This window comes from Solea senegalensis, linkage group LG21 (assembly GCF_019176455.1).
Source record: "Solea senegalensis isolate Sse05_10M linkage group LG21, IFAPA_SoseM_1, whole genome shotgun sequence".
Classification (NCBI taxonomy): Eukaryota; Metazoa; Chordata; class Actinopteri; order Pleuronectiformes; family Soleidae; genus Solea; species Solea senegalensis.
Window position 1 is genome coordinate 17,949,008 of NC_058040.1, and position 21,294 is coordinate 17,970,301.

At 39.9% G+C, this 21,294-nt stretch overlaps 1 protein-coding gene across 2 annotated transcripts in view; it reads left to right on the top strand.

The window, feature by feature from the left end:
- plppr1 (phospholipid phosphatase related 1) overlaps window positions 1-21,294 on the top strand; it is a 58,846-nt gene that overhangs the window by 22,882 nt on the left and 14,670 nt on the right. For both annotated transcript variants that reach the window (XM_044012810.1, XM_044012809.1), the window contains exons 3-4: window positions 8,110-8,298; window positions 18,429-18,561. In XM_044012810.1, coding sequence (XP_043868745.1) covers window positions 8,110-8,298; window positions 18,429-18,561 — 322 coding nt within the window. The remainder of the gene's footprint in view (window positions 1-8,109; window positions 8,299-18,428; window positions 18,562-21,294) is intronic.

Sequence of the window (21,294 nt, forward strand, 5' to 3'; positions counted from 1 at the left end):
CTGTTCCCTCGCTCTCTTTTAGCCTCTCTGATGCAATGGGGATTTTATTTTAACCCCCCCGGGAGGTTAAGATGGTTGAGATTATTTTTGGAAAAGCACACACAGCCTAATTAAACCCATTATTTTTATTTAGACTTTTCATTTTTCCTTTCCCTCCTCCTCCTCCTCCTCCTCCTCTTCTGGTCGCAGCTGGAAAAAAAAACATCAAATGGGAATAAACACGTTGTGATGTTCGGCGCTCCCCCAATTTACCAACGCTGGCATTACTCGGCATAATTCCGCAGCGTGATTTATCCAAGTGTACTAAAAAAATGAATGAATGAACAGATGACTCTGCGATTTTTGCAGCTTTTTCACGCGGCAGTTGAGGAGACGATGATGATTTTTGGTGGATCTTTATGTGAAATGAAATAAAAAAAAGGAAATGCACAGCTCTGATGTCAGCAGGAGGCAGAAGAGAAGAGAAGAGAAAAGAAAAGAAAAGAGACTCATCACGCTGTGACACCAGTACCTGCTTTAACTCCAAAGCTTTAACTAAATTTATTATGTGAAACAGGCTGAAAAGCTTTATAAGACGGACTCCACAGGGACTGCATGACCCTCCTTGAAATCCTGAATGACACAACATGCTGTACTTAACATATTAATGAGTGTGGATGACGAGAGGAGCCGTTTTTCTGTAATCTATTCACTGTTTTTTTCAGTAAAGCTTGTAATGGACACAAATCCAATCTAATCCAGATTTATTTCTATAGCATGTTTAAAAACAAAGGGCTGTACGTCGCATAACTACATGAAACAGACAGGGTATGAAACAATGTAAACTAAGAGCAGTATATAGAAAACCTCCAATAAAAATGGAATATAAAAGCATTAAAACACAGAAACAATGTTAATAAAATAAACTAAAACTGCCAACTCTTATATACTCTACTATTATACTTGCTATTAAAGCAGAGAACTTTGCAAGTTTGGCTATGGAGCGCCCCCTACAGTTTTGGAGTACATATTTTTACGAGAACACCTTAAACCTGTAGTAAAAACTGGAGAAAAAGCCATGTCCATGACTAAATCCACTGTGATCTGTACGTTGTTATGCAAATGTGTAAACGGTAAACGGAAAAATGTGGAGATTCTGTTGTTTATAGGTTTGAGTTTGACATCTCTGGTCGAAATGAACACTCTCACTGCCTTATTCTTGTAGCCGTTAGCTTTTTTTCTTGCAAGACCCCAGACTTTGTGAGACCTCCTGATGATTCTGAGGGTTTCCAGGTCGGCGGCCCTGGTCTTGCAAGGCTGTTTTTCCCCTAACAGACAGTAGGGGGCAGTAGAGACAGCTCCCAATCTCCCCGCAAGAAGACATTTAACCATCGCAATAAGTCAGAAGCTGTTAAATTGCATGTTAATGCTGCAAAGTTCTGCTAACTATTCTTCAATAACTCCACTATGTGCTGTTTTCTGTGCCGTGTGAAATGGATTTCCACAAATGTGAAGTGTTCTCAGTTCATTCAGGTCTTAGTCATCTGCAAACACGTTTTTACTTCTCTTCCAAGAGGCTTCTTCAGTTCTGGATGAGAAGTGAACCATGTTTAACACGAGAAAGTGTTGCCTACAGCGACTGAAACACACCAGCACCTGTGCAGCGAACCATTGTTTATGTCTGAATATGAGGTCACGTCATGTCATTCCCACTGTGTTTCATTTTTGCACTTCCTGATAGGGATGTCCCGATCCGATATTGGTCTGATATCAGACAAAAAAACGAGTATCGGATTATATCGGATTATATCGGGCTGCCTTTAAAATCTTCTATATAAGCGTTCCGGTACAAGCAGTCCATTCCGCTCCAGCACTTCTATCCAGCAGCGCCCGTTGTGATCACGTGGGCTCTGCGTGTTGGATGCATGTAGATCAACAGTGTGTGTGTGGATGCATGTAGATCACGTGATCACAACAACAGTGTGCTACTGCTATATCTCAGAGGCTACGAAGCCGCACAGCGAGTGCGAGCTAGCCATTAGCGCCACGCTAGCTCATCCTGAGGCGAGCTGCTAAAACAACGTTATTTCATAAACCAGCGCCACCTGTCGACTTTCAACAGCCTTTGTTTGTTAATTATAATTATACCCCAAAAAACAGCCATGCCAAGAGCTCTGTGTGTTTTAAATGTGTCCTGAAGCTCCACACACGGAGCCAAGTATGTCTGCAGGGCCGGTCCCCGGGTTCCGGGTTTACCTGCGGGACGAGTCACTCACCCTGTGTAGGTTGGGCTAATCCAAAATAGTGAAAACAAGGGGGGTGTTCTCTGAAGCTAGAGCACCCGTGTGAAACACCCCTGTTAGCACTTGGTACTTTCCTCCTGATAAATTAACCATAGACTGTATGAAATTAACATGGCAAAAAATCGAATTGTCTTTTGTTTGAAGGTTAAAATTGATGTAACCCATTGGTTAATAATAAATGGGTCAGTTTTTCCTCACACCTACTGTGTAATTCTCAGTAATATAACTTGATCAAGCCTATTCTAACATTCCATACTACAAAATAAGTCATTAAAGTACTGTATGTATAAAAATTGTGCTGATATCAGATCGGTATCGGCCAATACTCACGGCTGCAATATCGGTATTGGAAGTGAAAAATCGGGACATCCCTACTTCCTGAGTGGTGACAGATAACACTAAGCCTCCTCCTCATCCTCCTCCTCCTCCTCCTCTATTCAGTGATATACATAAAGCTCACGGGTAATTGAATTATTTGCAGTAGCCGCAGGAAGTCCTCGTCCGCTCCTCCTGTTGGAGCGAGCGGAGGTAAACGTCTGCACCAAACTGTCGTGTCACATAAAGGAGATGAAATGTTTCCTCTGAGGGGAGAAGGATGATGGTGTTACCATTTCTTCTTTTTTTTTACGACAGCCACTCTCGACTGTCTGCCCTTCACACAGCTAATGTAGCATGATGCCGGCTGTGGGGATATAATGGTGTGTGTGTGTGTGTGTGCCATAAACTTGTCCACACACCGAGGAGGAGACACTCGTCCAGGTGTGGAGCTGTCACAGGAAGAGCAAGCTCAGGAAGAATTTACAGCAGTGGTGAGCAGCCCTCGGGGGGAGGGAGATGAGACTGCACCGCCACTGACAGTGCAGGCATACGCTGACATATTTATCAAAAGATAATTATTGTGCTGACCCACAACCGATCCGGCCTGACAACAGGGACGAGGGCCAGAGCCTGTTTTCTTGTGGCATGTTGTTGTTGTTGTCGTCTGACGGCTCAGTTTGTTCAGAAGAAATATTCAAGCGTTCTGAGCTCCACATCAGAGAGTATGAGGGAAGTTTTAAGGTAAACATGGTGGAGAACTTGCTCAAGGACGTCTCAATCTTCTGAAACTCCAGCTCCATACTTTACAGCAGCAGTAGCAGCTTTTAAAGCTGCAGTATGTAACTCAACCCGTCTGTTGGCATGCGCACTTCTCGTTACCGTAACTCCTAGACTGTTTTTGACATGTAGAACATTCAAAAACTATCCAGTCCAATCCTCAACATCTCAAACTGAGTCAAAAGCCAAAGAGAAACAAAATGTGTTTTAAAAGAGGACTTAAGAACAGGAAGTGAGTCGATGTGCCTGATGTGCAAAGCCAACTCATTCCACAGTTTTCGGAGCAGCGACTGATGATGCGCGGTCACCTCTTCGTTCTTGGGGACGACTGACAGTGACTGATCTGAGCGTGAGGGTGTGTTCGACTGAAGCAAGCCGGTCAGATAATGTGGGGCGAGACCATGAAGACATTTAAACTAGAGCTGAAACAATTAATCGATTATTAATCGATTACTAAATTAATTGACATCTATTTTTTATAATCGATAATCAGTTTGAAGTTTTTTTTCATGATTAAAACAAAATTTCTGATTGTTTAAGCGTCTTAAATGTGAGCATTTTCTTAACTTCTTTGCCCTGGATAACAAAGAAATCATTAAAAGTTAATCATTTTGGTTTGTGGACAAAACAAGACATTTGAGAACGTCATCATTTCCAGGTTTGACGAACACCGATCAACATTTTTTAAGGTTTTCTGATATTGTATGGACCAAACGATTAATCGAGAAAATAATCGACAATGAAAATAATCGTTAGTTGCCGCTCTAATTTAAAGACATCCATCCATTTTCTACCGTTTTATCGTCCACATGAGGGTCACCGGGGGAGCTGTGCCAATCTGTGCTGACATAGGGCAGTTAGCCAGTTCATCACAGGGCCACACAACCATTCAATCCCACACCTAAGATCGGTTTAGAGTGTCCAATTTACCTGCATGTTTTGGGACTGTGGGAGGAAGTCGGAGAACCTGGAGAAAACCCACGCACACATGGGGAGAACATGCAAACTCCGTGTAGAAAGACCCTTGTTCCAACTGGAGCTTGAACCCGAGTCTTCTTGCGGTACAGGCAAGAGCGCTAACCACTACACCAACTGTGTGACCCTCATTTGCAAACATACCAAAGAATTTTAAAATCAATCCGCAAACGAAAACTATGGACTGGCGAATAGTCCAGGGTGTGGCCCCGCCTTTCGCCCTATGTCAGCACGGATTGGCACAGCAGCCCTGCGTGACCCTCATGTGGAGGATAAAGTGGTAGAAGATAAAAATAAAAGCAGAGAAATAGAGTTTTCCGTCCACATATTTGTCGTAACGGTAGAACCTCAGGATTTCTGCGGAATGACCGTCCAATTACGGACGAGATTCACCAGCGCGTCGCGCATCTGTGACGTCAGCTTCTCAGTACGTAACTCCTAGACGGATTAAATAAGTACCAGGTATTGAAAGTGAAAGATATTTCGGTAAAAGGGGCCGACACAACACTCACTCATCAAAATAAATCCAGGTTATCATGATGTTCATAAGTGACTTATTTTGGTTGTTGTTGGTTCTGTTTGGTCTCCGTGAACAGAAACGATGGAATGTTATTCATATGCTTCTTTATTCTTCACTATCAGACTAAGGGCTAAGGGAGTGTTTGTGCGTATACAGCAGCAGCACATGGGCGGGTGGAGACAATTAGAGTTTGTCCCGTTAAACTGCTGAACAACCGGGTTTTTTCAAGCGGTAGAATTCACCTCTGAAACCTTTTGTGGCGATTCGTGCCGTCTCGCTTTACTTGCACAATGTTGCTGTTGCCTCCCTCTGTCTTGAGATAAAAATGAAGCAACAGTAAGAAACACAGAGACAGACAGACAGACAGAGAGAGAGAGAGAGAGGGAGTCGTGTGAGTGAACTCCTGTTTGAGTCGTTAAAAGTTCCACACTGCCCCTTTACGTCTCCAGGCCCCCGCTGAATTCACACAAAAACTGTGATTGCTCTTGAAAACAAGCCTGAGGGGGAAGCTCGTTTGTTTCAAAAAGCAAATAAAAAATGAAGGTCAAAGTTAATGAAATTCCAGTAATAATAATTCAAAAAAGCCTCGAGTGCATCCCTGTAGTTAAAATGTCAGATTTGCGTCTTTCCTGTTGTGTCCTTGTAAACCTGACACACGAGTCATTACGTGGCATTTCACTGAAAGAATTTACATATTTTCAGAGGAGGCTCGTGTGTACATTAGTGCTGGGATTTACCAGGAAATGAAACCTTTATCGCTCGGTCTTGGTGATGATGGTGATGGAGGATTTGTGTGTGTGTGTGTGTGTGTGAGTTGTTTTACTTGGATGATTGCTGTTGGTTGTGTGTCTGTGTGCAAATAAAGTGTCGGCCAAGTTTTTAGTTTCCTCTCGCGGCGGCTGTTTGCACGTTCTCCTCGACAGGAGAACGCTAAAACAGCGACTGAACACAAGATGCTGACTCGCTCCATGTTCATCAGAGAGTTGGCATGGGAACGGGGAAACACACACACACACACACGCGCGCGGTAAAAACACGTAGTGTACCTGGCACCTTCACGTCGCCATCTGTCACTGGACGAGATCTGCCAACATTTCTCTCCTGTTCTCGGCTGCTTTTGTTACCGACGCTCGTACCAAACACAGTTAGTATTAAATTATTAAATAAATTAGACGACTCCGCTATCGTCCTTTAAAGCGTGGGAATGGACGACGTGAGAGTAAAACAGCAACACACTTTAATGTTAAACAAAAAGCCATGAGGTGGTTTTGACCTGAGTGTGCTGATGTCATAAAATAAATAATAATAATTATAATTTATTATTATAAATAATAATTCAACATACTTTAAGCATGTTTTAATACATTATCAAACAAGCAATTTATCATGTACGCTTACATAAAACGTATTTACATGTTGAGTGTTCCACTCCTTGTCAGTAGGAGGTGCATGTCCCGCGCCCCATGTGGACGTCTGTCTGTCCTGTCCCAGTATCAAAGCACTCATGAGGGATTTATTGATTATCGTGTGCCCGCCTCCACTCCACTAGGGGGCGAAACACCGCCTTCCAGCTTGTTCGTATGAGGCAGTTTCTGGTTTAGCTTCCGGCTAGTTGTTAGCATGTCTTTCTACCGTCCACTCACTTAAAAATATCCAATTCTTAAAGCTGACAGAGCATAAAATCAGTCTCCTCGTCTGCCCAAAACAACTGTCTAATTCTTTTTTGTAAGTTTCAGTTTCTTCTATTACTTGTGGGAATTACCTGGGGCGACTGAAATGTAGCACATCAGCAGAATGTTCTGGTTTGATTAAAAGTTAACACGCCTTAGTAGCTCAACTTCCAAATGTCTGGTTTTAGTCAAATTGACAATAAAACCTTTTTATCTCATATAATGTAAGCAAATACTGACGGTCTGAATCCCTCCAGCCATGTTGTCCATAATTGTCTCATTGTTTATTTAGCTGTTTAATACAAAACTACAGAAGACATCGATTGTGCTAAGTCATAAAATGAGCACAATATGTCATCAGAGATTAAGGGAACATGTTAAAGTGAAATAATGGCTTCAGTGATAACAGTTTACTCACAATTTACATGTCTTTTTATGTTCCCGTGAGTAAAACAGCTCACAGTAATATAATCTCACCAAACCATCACATACTTTAACCTAAGCTTTAATTAAAATATGATTTGGTTTAACTGAAAGATTTCAGGTTTTGTTAACGTAGGCGAACGTTTGTTGATTTCCTTGCTCGTAGTTATTTTGCAAACTGATATATTTGGTTTAGCATTTGTTCAAAAGCTGCAAATATCACAACAAATGTGTAACGTTGCAATGTGTCTTAAATTTTATAATCTCTGGCAAATAAAATGTGGTTATGATGTTGTGTTTAATGTCCTTTTCTTGTGGATTTATATCTTTTATTTTGTCTGATGTTTCAAAATAAAAGACTCACTGGAGTTTTGACCTCCTGTTCTTGTTGAAAGAACCCTTTTGCGGTGGCACAGTGACACCTTGTGTTGCAGCACCGTATTACATGAGGTTGAGGTTAACCATCACTTAGGAACCACTGACACACATGACATTATTAAAATGATCATTTACCCCAAACAAACCTGAACAAGTGCCATATTTATGATGATTAATCATTGAATCAGTGACAGATCTGTTCTTATGCCTCTGCAGTTTCTCATTAATATCAAAAACATGAAAACATGTCATTTTGTTTCCTGTGACGTTTCAGAGCAGAATATTTTTGGCAGAATTTTCCCAGAAACCCTCATCAAAAGCCTTTGCTGAGCAACGTTCGTCATCAGTGACTAAAGATATCGTTTACCAAAAAAAAACAGAAAAACAAAATGCCTGCAGCCAATTCTGGAGAGGGAGAGAGAGTGAAAGGAGGCCAGAGACAAAAGATTATGTTGGAGGGATAAAAGGAATGGAGGATGAGGGAGGAGAGGAGGTGGTAAGTGAGGATGATGATGATGATGGTGGTGGGTGCTTGTATGCAGCGTGAGGCGGAGAAAAAGAGAGAGAGATGCTGTTTTTTGAGGATTTAGGACGTTGTTTTGTCTTAGGAACGCCGAAAAAAAAACAGCCGACGGAGGAGCGGAGTCATGATCAGACGCCGTCTCGTTTAGAACAACAACGACGACTTTTTAACTCCTGAAAACTTCAAATAAGAACTCTCTTCTTCTTCTTCTTCTGCTTTTCTTCCGACATGTTTTTCTTCCAGCTCGTCATCATGTCGGGCACGGTGTTGTTGGCCTACTACATGGAGTGCACGGACCTGTTCAGCGTGCACGTGCAGGGTTTCTTCTGCAACGACGCGGAGCTGATGAAGCCGTACCCCGGCGCGGAGGAGTCCAGCTTCGTCCCGCCGCTCATCCTCTACTGCGTGGTCGCTGCTGCTCCCACGGCCATCGTGAGTAAAACCCCATTTCACGTCGCGTTTTAAAATAGACGCCAGAGTGTGAACGGCGATAATCAGATTAGACGTGTTCGTCTCCTGCTTTCACACTTTTCACATCTGATCCTGTCTGAACCTTTGATCACGTGACACGGGGCCGGGAGGGCACAAATCTGATCAAATCTGATTTTTAGGCATATCCAGATTGTATTTACGCTGGATTCTGGACAGCTCAAAGAAAACACACAAGATCCAATTTTTCAACCTGAACGTCTCGGTTGCTCAGAATCAGATTTCCAAGTGTCTTCCCCCAGGATTCCACCGTCTCCGTTGGGAACAGATTCTGTCGTTGTTCCGCTGAGAGTTCTATTTTTGCTGGGTGACGCAACGCGACGCTTCAACTCTGCAGAATTCAGCACGAGCGGGACAGGAAGTCAAACACTGATACAGCCATTAAGCATCCGTTTTCATCCATGTGGAAGTCTAGACCAGACAATATCGATGTGGACGCGGGCAGATCGGGTCTGATCACTTGCAATATACTGTATAATGTGAGCAGTTGGTCAGGAAGATCAGATTCTCATCAGATATGCTTACAAATCTGATTTGAGCTGTAGCCTAAACGAGGCCTCAGTGCCTGGCATCAGCACTCCTGTGCACAAATTAGGCCTGCCAAGATTAGTCACGATTACGTCGACTGTCAAATTCGCCAGCAACAAATTTAGTAAACGACGTAATCGTTTATTTTTCGAAGCTTTGTTTTTCTCACAAAATTGCCGCCGCGTCTTCCGCCTGTCTCTGTCCTTGATGCACTTGTAGTAGTTGTAACCGGGGTCAGCCGTGATGTCAGCCGTGTGGTCACCAGCTGAGCTCTGCAAGGCAAGAACTTTGTGGCTGATTACGTTTCTGAGGAAGAAGGACAGTCGTCTCGTAAGCTAATTGGCTAGTTAGCTGGTAAAAGTAACGTCAACAGTGAGCTACTTACTTAGCCTTAGCGCACACATGTTATGTGTTTGCTGTAACGTGATAACAGTGATGTCATGTTTGAATAGGAAATGTGATAACACTAATGTTTTATAATATATATGTATATAATATATATTCATAGCGCATAGTTTTTTTTAAAAAATGTTAAAGGCCAGAGTTGTGCCTTCATCTTATTTTATTTATCACATTAGAAAATGTATGTAAAGAAATGCTGCTACAAGCTGCAAAGTTCATAAAAACTTGAATGAACTACCATCTTAATTGTCTAAAATTATTTTGACCTTAAACACTTCAAGCTGGAAGCTAATGAAGGTGATATACCGTAAGTCCAGCCGCATGCCGGAGCGATAAGCTGCAATTTACGTATAATCCGATTAGTTGACTATCGCAAAAACAATCGGTGACTAGTCAATTATCGATATAACCGTTTGCGGCAGCCCTAGCACAAATAAATGTTAGCGCACATTAACAACATCAGTAAAGTTCATATTAGTGAGACCACTCAGTATTGAAGTGGGAAATATTTAATGTAACATAAGGAAAGATAGGAGAAATGATTTCACTGCTCTACTGTCATGCAGGTTGTGTATTTCAGAAAATGAATTTTTTTTTTTACATTTATGCGACACATATCATTTCTTTCCTCAGACAAAATACGTTTATATTTTTGAAGAAGCCATTAAAATGTACTCTGACTGTAGAAGTATAGTATCATATACATATTTGTAAAATTGGCACACATGACAAATACAGTTAATACCACTAACAATCTAGTTTAAGCCTTGACACGAGTACATTCACACAGAATGGAATGCAGCCCTTATTATCATTATAACCTATGTTTGCTGCTATGATGAAACAAAAACATCTAAAGTGAAAAAGCGTCTGTTAGAAATGTGGTAATATGATAAAGACAGGACAAATGCTGTGTAGCTGTCATTCACCCTTTTACCACCAGGTGTCACTTTTGCTCCATGTCTCCTGATTCCACTCGTCCAGCTGAGAACATCAGACCAGGCACCACTTGTTTCTGTGCTTCTGAGTCTGTTTGTTATGAAAGTCACGTCATACATATATATATTTATATATATATATATATATATATATATATATGTATATATATGTATATATATATATTCTAAACACTTCACAAAGAGCGTCTGCATCTGTCTGTCCACATTTTACTCAAGTCCTCCGACGGAGACGTATACAGTAATCTGGTTAGTTCTGCTGTGAGTAGCCGGTTCCTCGTCAGCCTCAAACGGGCTTCAGTATGTTTTATTCATTATGTCGTGTTTTATTCAGTGGGTCTGTGTTAAAAGATGTCAGTCAGTGAGTTTGACATCACTTCACTCGCGATGTGTATGAAAAAAAAAAAGTGGCTTTGATTTTGGTGAGCACCATCTGACGAGTGAGTGAGGTGTTGAGAAGAAAATGAAAGGATGTTGTTTTTGTGCAGCACTGAGTTGAAAAGCGGAACGAGATGATCAGATGCTGATTAAAGAGTCTGTACCTCTCATTGTCATAATTATTACCACATGATTTGGTTTGCAGTGTCACTAGAATTATATTTTTGGTTCATACCCGTTCTGGGTTGTTCATTTGGGATTGACACTCTCTGTCCTGAGCCCCTCCCATCAAATTAAGACAAAAATACAGACGCACCAACAGACTCGAGGTGATCTGTCAAGACGAGTTATATTGCACCCGTTGTCCAACTCTTTCTTTAGACTCTTTAAGATTGTTGTTGTTTCCTCATCAGTCCACGTGTTCCTCCTCTTGTCGGCCATTTCCAACATTTTTCTAGTTCAGTGAAATCTGGAGTGATGTTTCAGTCTGTTTCCTTATAATTGTCCAACCAACCACCCAACTAACCAATTATCCAACCAACCATCCAACCAACCAACCATCCAGTAGTCCAACCAACCAACCATCCATCCAATTGTCCAATCGACAATAATCCACCCAACTAACTATCCAGTAGTTTAATCATCTAACTAGCCATCCAGTAGTCCAATCAACCAGCCGTCCAATAGTAAGATCAATCAATCATCCATCCAGCCAACTATCTAGTACTTCAATCATCTATCCAACCATCAAATAGTCCAATCAACCAACCATCCACCCAACCAACCAAATATCCAGAAGACCAATCATCTAACCAACCACCCAACCAACCATCCAATTGTTCAACCATCCATCCAACCAACTGTCCAATAGTCCAATCAACCAACTATCCACCCAACCAATCATCCAACCACCCACCCATCCAACGAACCAATCAATCAACTGTCAACCAGCCAACCAACTAACTAACAATCTAAACTAATCTCATTGTATTTGGTGAACACTGGGTGTATTTAAGTGTATGTTACGAGTGTGTGTCCATTTAAAATATCCCAGCCTTTACAACCTCCCCAGCTTCCTTTTTCTATTACACTTCTGAAGAGGCACTTAATCTGGGATGTGATTGTTCAAGACGTCTAACTCCTGGACACACGCCACCCATCTATCTGTAACCGGATGAGAAATCACCGTTCTGCTGCCTCTTGCTGCGCTTCCTGTTGTACTCGTTTATTATCCGGGACATTTTGTTCTTCCTGAGTGCTGTCACTGGGCATGTTATGGCACAATCTGAATTAGTGCCACTTTTATTGGACAAATAAAACCACGTCCTGTGCCTTGTACATCGTCCCTGCGACTAAGTGGTGAGGATACACAAACACATTAAAATGTAGGCAGATTTTTTGCAATTGTAAAAATCACCATTGTGCAATTTAATTAGTTTAGTATAGTCTTGATTTATGTTCACGTTAAAACATTTGTTTTTCCTAGAAACTTAAGAAATCCTGCTAAGTCAACAAAACTTAATTTTTTCATGAAAAAGTTTCATTTGACAGAGTTAAGTTCCATCTATCTAATATTTAGGTTATACATTTAATTTAATTTACAATATTGCAGTACACTGCATTGCAGACACAGATGAAAGGTTTTGTAAATAAATGCTTAATTAAGTTGAGCAGTTTTACAAATAAAAGAAGGCATTTTTTAAAATTCTTAATTCTTTCAGATGGAGAGGAACAAAATACAGAGATATTGGCGAAAACATTGGCATCATATACTAGCTGCAGAGTGAAAGTGATGAAACGTTTTGATTATTTCACTCAGTCAGAAATGACTGTTTCCTTCAAACACCATGTTATTTTCTCTCTTCTGTAACACTTTTATTCTGTGTGGTTTTACATAAAACCCATTAAATCCCAATCGATAAACACTAGTCTTGCTTGTGTGCTGTGTCAGCAGTTTAAGTTCCGTTTAACGCTGTTGGTCATTTCCCATAGTTCCACCTGTCTATACCTCTGTCACTTTGTATCTCACGATCCCTTCGTCCATTTCCTTACACCGTCACAAACTTTTTTAATCGTGACCTTTTGAGAGTGCTGTGTCAGACGCTCGCGTCGTGCTGCGTTGTAAATCGCTCCGTCTCCGCATGCGTCATAAATTTGGAGACGTTTACGACCAATCGGAAATTAACGATGTCAAGGCTGGGATGTTTGGCCAATTAGCAGAGAGGCAGTAATTAATGTGAAGTGTTCCACATGGCCGGGTGAGTGGGAGGCTGTGGAGGTTAGTTAGGTCGTGCTCCTGCAACGATCTATAAACCATCGTTCACGCTCAGAGTCGAGATAATGAAACGCAAGATGTTCTTCTTCTCAAGAGAGGGTACGACAGAAACAATCTGCTGACTAATGGAAGGGAAAGCGCAATTTTAAACAACGCAATTAGCCAAATGCAAAGGCTGCAATTTAGGCAATGTTTTATGCAGAACAAGTTTATACTTTTCTGTTGAGAAGTAATTCATATCTTTAAGTTTTTATTCCTTGCATTAGTGGTTAATCAGCTTTGTATGGCGTGGTTGTAATGGTACAGTATATGCTGATACACAGTTAGAAAAATCATATTGTGATTATTTTGAATAGATCACTTTTGCATCTCCACTGTCTTTGTCATAAAAGAACATAAAAGTTATGATTCATTGCAACAAAAAACTTTGTTTTTGGTCCAGTTAATTGCAGAAATTCAACACAATGCTGTTCTGTCACACATTTGACCTTTATTAAATAATTGCAGTGTCTTTCAATTTGAATAGTATACTACGTGTTCTTTTTAAAATATTTGTTTATTTTATGGTTTAACTGGAAAGATTGAAATTAATTTTGGCTTAAAAAATGTATTCCATTTAAAGAAACATTGCTTTAATATTTATTTTGCCCAAATTATTGATCCCCAGTCACGATAAACTTCCTTTTAAGCCTGTAATATATGTTGGAATAAATGAAACTTATTGGCTCATTTAAAAAGTGATAAAACCAGCATTTTGGTGAGTAAGCAAAATCAAGCATTCACACATCGGACAGACACATGCAAAGCGGCATTAGCATTAGCTCTTTTGGTGTCATGTTTTTGGTCCAATTTCCACTCTTATGTTAAGTGTTTTTATTCTTTAACTGCTGTTACTTTTTGCTGTCAACTTTTACCTTCTATGATTCCCTTTTTCTGTCATTTCGCTCATGTAGAGCTAACAGCTAAGCTAGGGGAGTCAGCAGAATTGTTAGCTAGTGTGGTACAGAAAGAACCTGAAAGACTTTCACATACAAACACTGCTTTTCACACGCTTTGGTGTCATGATTTATTTGCTCAGCGTGTCCACAGTGCCAGTGTCACCAGCTCCTCAGTAAGGAAAGTAGCTTTAAGAAGCTAAGCTAGCAGTCACTAAATGATGTCATCCCCTGTGTATTGTAATAGACGTTATGGAGGATAACATTGTGGAATAGACAAAAAGTGAGTAAAAAGCACCCTAAATATGTTTAGAACTACAAAAGAACTTTCTTCTAATGCTTCTTGTGTCTTTTAATGGATTCACAGCTAACCAATGAGAATGAGCGTTGTTGATGACGTATACAGTTGAACACCATCAAACCATTGATTGCTCGCTGTAGTGGTGTAATGGTGCTTCAAAATACTTTTCACTGACGTTCGCTCTAATTTATTCGTCTCTTCGCATCACGCTTGATGTGCATAGATAAGCTAGATTTGGCACTAGTTGCTTTTTTGAAAAGAGTCGCCAGCGGGGTCTGAATACTCAATGAATATACTAACAAAGTCACAAAGTCTAGAACTTAATTGGGATTTTAAGGCTCCAGTTTGAACCTTCTCCCAACTTTGACTGTATATCCAAATTTCAGATAAAAAAAAAAAAAAACACTTACCCACTGTGTCCTTGACTCATTTCCAGTTTTTTCTCGCTGGTCTCTACATTTTTCTCATTACCAGTTGCTGCTATCAGCGCTCGTCTGCTGCGGTTGTAAATGATATTGATGGAGGGGAGGTTTGGTGGCAAAACAATGAGCTGAACGACACTAAAAAACGCTCCATAAATCTGAGGGGGAAACTGCGGCGTGTCGTGACCTCTGCGGGTACATCACTGCGAACTACCACCATTTTCATTTTACACACCATTATTTCCCCCATTATTTATTCAAGAACATTCATGTGCAGATTTAAAGTTAGTTGTGGTTTATACCGAACGATCAATCCGACCATCTTGAACAACCAGTCTATTTATATTTCACAACCTCATACTGTGCTGATAAATTAGAAATTCATTCTGATCATGAAATATAGTGAACAGGGAAAGATATAATTTATTCCTATTTTTAATATTTATATATATGTGTATATATATGTGTATATATGTGTATATATTATTATTATTATTATTATTATATTATATGTATATATGTGTGTACATATGTGTATATATATATGTATATATCTATATATGTATATATATAGATATATATATAGATATATATATATATATCTATATATATATATATAAGCCCGTTTTTGAGAGTTGCCGTAGCTGCCCGTACTGTATTTCTAAATAAGAAATGAATCAAAGGACATTAACGGCTTTTAAACGACAACAATCAACACGGCATTGTTTCTCTGCTGCCTGAGGCTGAAGACTTGATTGTTTTCTGATTAAAAATTCTCCGTTTTTTGGCAGCGAGTGTGGTGAAACAAACCGCACCATGAATCATTTATGGTTCTCCTCTGGGTGCAGCAGTCGCTGTTTAATGAGTAAAAATGCATAAAAAAAAAGAAGTGATTTTCCTCAATACTTTGGGCTGTTACCGTCTGTCATTTTCCTCAGTATTTTATGAACTTCCCGGGGAGGAAATTGTGAACCTGAGCTGCCATTAATCTTTTACATTCAGTGAGTAGGTCACATTCTGAGAGGAAGACTTTTTCTTTCATGTACTCAGACTTAGTTTTCCTCCGTGTTCCCTCGTTGAGTCTGTAACCTTTTCATTTTTCGTTGCTCAGATATCACCGTGTCAGGTTTTGTACAATTTGGAGGTGAATGTTTTTTGCCACTTTTCATGACATGAAAACAGGCATTTAGTCAGTTTTGAAACAAGAAAGTTGCTTGATGAGACGACTTACCTGAAAGGAAAGTTGTGTGTTAACAAAAATGTCCCAGTTTAAGCGGAAAAGTGTCATGAAGTGACTGCGTGGAAATGAAAGCTGAATATGAAGGTGTATGAAGGTTCACATGTAGTGTAATGTTATTTATGGATAATAATTAGTTGAACCTAAGTTTGTGTTAGCTTGTAGTGATTAATTGATTTAATTGCCAGCTATTATTATTAAAAGAAGTTTCTCTGATTTTTCAGCTTCTTAAATGTGATGTTTTCTGGTGTCACATAACAAATAAGTCATTAAAACTGAATAATCGTGTTTTCTGAACAAAGCAGGACATCATCATTAACAAGTTCCGAGTTTGAGAAACACTGATGAACATTTTTACATTTTATGGACCAAACCATTATTCAGTTTTTTAAAAATTAAAACTGTTTCTCTGGTCTAGTTTTTGTGAAACTATAATTTTTGCTTACAGATAAATCAAGACATTTAAGAGAATCATTATTTCCAGGTTTGGGAAACCCAGATCCTCATTTTATGGACCAAATAAATAATCAACATATTAATTGTTTATGAGAATAAGCTCTAATTAGACCCTCATAAAGCTGCGTAATAACACAGTGCAGAATCAAACAGCTTACAAAGAAGGACATGTCATTCACAGACTATTATTTAAAAGTCACTGATTCAGTAGCAGATGGATTTCTTGAAGATGTTTCACCTCTCACTGAATCAGTGACTTTTGGATCACTATGACCTGGATGAATGAGAATCTACACTGACTTCCTAGAATATAAATAACATACAATAAAAAAGATAGGGCAAAAACTTTTACACCTGCTCCTAAACGCGTGAAGCATTTGAAGGACGTCGCCTTGTTCTTCAAAGAAAATCTGAATCTTGATGACACATTTTAGGGTTTATTTTAAATGTATCTGCTATTTATTCTACTTTTCTACACATGAATTTAATCTAAATCATGCTGTTTTATTTCAAACTACCTCCACAGAGCCTCAGTATGACAGAAAGTCTTATTTTAACCCTCATGTCGTACCCTTTTTTTTTTTTAACCTTTTGTTGTCTTTCATATGTCTGTATTTGCCTGCATAGGTTCATGCAGATTCTGTGATTCTGTTCAATCATGTTTTACTACTACACCTACCTCTCAGCCACAACTACACAAGCTGCTTCCTCCCGCAGTTACACTCAGTGTGACCGATGTTTTTGGGTCATTTTACATGAAAAGTTGGATTTCCTGTGTCAGGATGCGTTCGGTGATCGCTCACGAGTCATTACTCGCATGCTTAATGTCACACTCGTCATCCAGGAGGAACAACATCAACAACAACAACAACAAGTGGAGGAATATTATGAATTCAGCCTTCACGCTGACAAATCCTGACGGAGCTGAATCCAAACATTCATATTCATGTTCTGTTGGAGAGCTGCCACTCCAAAGAAATCACGACATTGGTTGATGACGATGAAAATGGAGCCACAAGAATATGTTGATGTTAAAAAAAGGGGGTTGTCAGCAATTCTGTGCCTAGAAAGTCTTTTGTGAACACTATACACCAACTTTACAGTGTATATATATTTATATTTCTGGAGTAGCTGGCAACGAGTTTCATTTTGTGAGTCCAGCAGCAGCTTTTCCATTAGAGCTGATGTAATGTCCACACTATAATGGAGCTGAACAAAGGCTGCATTAAGACACTGGTTTGTTTTCACAGGCCAGACGAGGGCAAAGTCTTCCTCAGGTCGGAACGTCTAATATGTTTTGGGTTTTTTCCTCTTCCTTGTTCCTTGATCTGTGTGTGTGTGTGTGTGTGTTAGGGCATTAGTGACTTCTCGTTTCTTCAGGTCGACGTATCGGTCAATGAAGTGGAAAGTGGGGGTCAACAAGTCGTTTGATGGATAGCGCCGAATCATATCATACATTATCTCAAGGCACCGTACATCGGCAACATCATCGAGAGCAGAATTCACAACAATTCACACAATGAGCAAACACTAGGCACCAGTGGAGAGAGAAAACTCTAAGATGTGCGGCCATCTGCCTCGACAGGTTGGGGTGAAAGGGGAAAATGTGGGACAGAGAAGAGTTGGGGGAGAGACGGAGGAAAGAGACCAGGAGCAGTGATGACATGTTTGTAGAACTACAATGTCATTTATACAAGCAGGATATGAAACTGGATCTGGATCCTGCAACCTGCGAGATGAGGACACAGAGAAAACACAGCTGTACAACAAGAAGTAAATTTTTCTCTGTCTCAGTTCTCTGTCTTTGAGAACAGGCCTTCTCAAAGACATTTAAACAAAGCATAGGCTAATATCTTGAATTTTCAGATAATTTTAAGTGCACAACAGATTAAGATCTCTCCCACCCGGCTCTAGTCTGGGCTACATCCGTATACGGAGGTGTTCCTGGCCGCCGTCTACGCACCGACCGGGTCCCCAACTCTCAATTAAACCAGAGAGATTTCAGTGTGTACACAAGTGCACACAGAGAGAGGAAAAAAAACCCACTCATCCACTCCCCAGATGACTTGTTGACTTGCGCCAGTGACGCCGACGCGTCGGCTAATCGGCTTTTCTGTTAATGTGTGTGTGTGTTTAATTTCTTTTCCGTTTTTTTTTAAATTTAATCTCAATCTCATGTGCAGATCTTCATCGGAGAGGTCTCCATGTATGTGATGAAGTCGACGAGGGAAAGTCTCCTGGTGCAGGAGAAAACCATCGTGACGGGAGACTGTTGTTACCTCAACCCGCTGATCCGCCGCATCATACGCTTCATAGGTGAGACGTTGTATTTAACATCATGTGCCCACAAATGTCAGATTATCCTTGGTGTATCCTATTTTTTGGGGCCAGAGCAGACAAACAAGGTTGCTTTCTGTCTCATTTCTATATTATTCAATCTGGGAAATTGACTGGGCTTTGACCTCTTTTACTTCAACATGTTTTTAAGTTTGCATTTAAAACATGGCTTTGCAATATTAAGAAGAAAAAACACATAACACAATTAAAAATGACAAATTTGTGATTATTGTTAATGATTAAGCTGAGATTATTCAGTTCAGTTTTCTAACACATGACCAATGACATTGCGTCTTAAATGTTACATTTGAAAACATTTAAAATAACTGCTCCGGCTTCCTGCAACAGTGCGAGTAAAATTACCGGAATAACCCCATGGTGGCTTTGACGTACAACTTCTCAGCTTTCAGAAACCGCTGGAATTGTTCCGATAACACAAACCGTTGCATATTTGCAGTGATGCAAATTGCGCTTGTGCTTGCGTCTACAATACACTCGGTGTGATATGAAGCAAACTCAGCAGGTTACAGACGGTGCCTGGTAAGAATAATATCTACAGAGCTTCCATCTTGCAACTAACCGGTAACGTCTTGGTGGACAGAAGTCTTCATTTGCATCCACAGAAGAAGACAAGTGTCATTTTCAGCTGTTTCTCTCAGTGTATTAAGAGGCAGCAGCAGCAGCAGCAGAAAACAGACTCCACACCTTCACCTTCTCTCAGCAAAGCAACTGATTCATCTCGCTGTGTCCTGCTGTTCTCACACTGACGCAGCTTCTGGAGCAAACTCAGATCACAGGTGTTCACAGAGCGATGGGAAAACGTCCCTTTGTGAATGACATAGTCATTAGAACTGCATTTTTAACTGAGTTTGTTTGATTGTTGTTATGTCACATGCAGGGATGTTTTTTTTTTATCTCAAACTATACGTTACGACACGGCCTCTGTTTATCATATGTCTGAAATACTCCACTTATCTCTTGGCCTCCATCCCAAAAATCCCTGACCAATTACTGCTCAATAAACGAAATTTATATATGTACTGTGACAGACTAAATAAACGTGTTGCAGAGATTTTACATGTGGATAAAAAAAGGTTTATGACACACTGAGGGAGAAGCAACTTGAAAAGCATAATGTGGGCACTTTTAGGTCACTCTCTGACGCTTCCTGAGCACAAAAGTCTTTAAGTAGAAGATTAATGGCTCACTAAGTCATGCATCTGTAAAATCACAACTGTTCTCTGTGACTTTCACAGTTGTGTAGTTAGTGTTTGGGCAGCAGTGTGTGCTGCTGTTCATCATGGCTGACAGTTGAATGCAGGTGATGTAACAGTTACCCGTGACTCCAGAGGAAAGAAAAGTTACAAACTCGAGTGTGTCACGCTGATGATTCAGTGTCATTTCTGGGAGGAGGAAAGTTTGTTTGTTACAGAGAAAACTAGCAGGGACAGCTCAATGTCACTCTTTAATACCAATATCACAACATTGATACTGATTCCGACACTGATATGACAACATTGATACTGATATCAAAATATTGGTACCAATACCAATATCTCAACATTGATACCAATATCTCAACATTGATACCGATATCTCAACATTGATACTGATTCCGTTACTGATATCAAAATGTTGGTACCAATACCAATATCTCAACATTGATACCAATATCTCAACATTGATACCAATATCTCAACATTGATACCAATATCACAACATTGATACCGATATCACAACATAGATACCAATATCTCGTAACGATGATGCCGATATCACAACATTGATGCCAATAACACAACATTGATGCCATTATCAGAACATGGATGCCAATATCTCAGCATAGATGCCAATATCTCAACATTGATGCCAATATCTCAACATTGATACGATATCATAACATTGATACGATATCACAACATTGATACCAATATCGCAACGTGCCATTATCCAGAACATGGATGCGATATCTCCAGCATTGATACCAATATCTCCAGCATTTGATGCGATATCATAACATTGATGCCGATATCATAACATTGATACCCGATATCTGGCATTGATACCAATATCACAACATTGATACCATTATCAGAACATGGATACCAATATCTCAACATAGATACCAATATCTCAACATTGATGCCAATATCTCAACATTGATGCGATATCATAACATTGATGCGATATCGCAACATTGATGCCAATATCACAACATTGATGCCATTATCCAGAACATGGATCACGATATCTCAACATTGATACCAATATCTCAACATTGATGATATCATAACATTGATACCCGATATCATAACATTGATACCGATATCACAACATTGATACCAATATCACAACATTGATACCAATATCTCAACGATGATGCCGATATCATAACATTGATACCGCGATATCACAACGCATTGATCACGATATCGCAACGATGATACCAATATCACAACGTTAGTACCATTATCAGAACATGGATACCAATATCTCAACATAGATACCAATATCTCAACATTGATGCCAATATCTCAACATTGATACCTGCGATATCCATAACATTGATACCGATATCACAACATTGTCCTGTTATCAAGAACATGGATCGCGATATCTCAACATTGATACCAATCTCAACATTGATACGAATGTCATAACATTGATGCTGCGATATCACAGCATTACGATCACCAATATCACAACGTGATA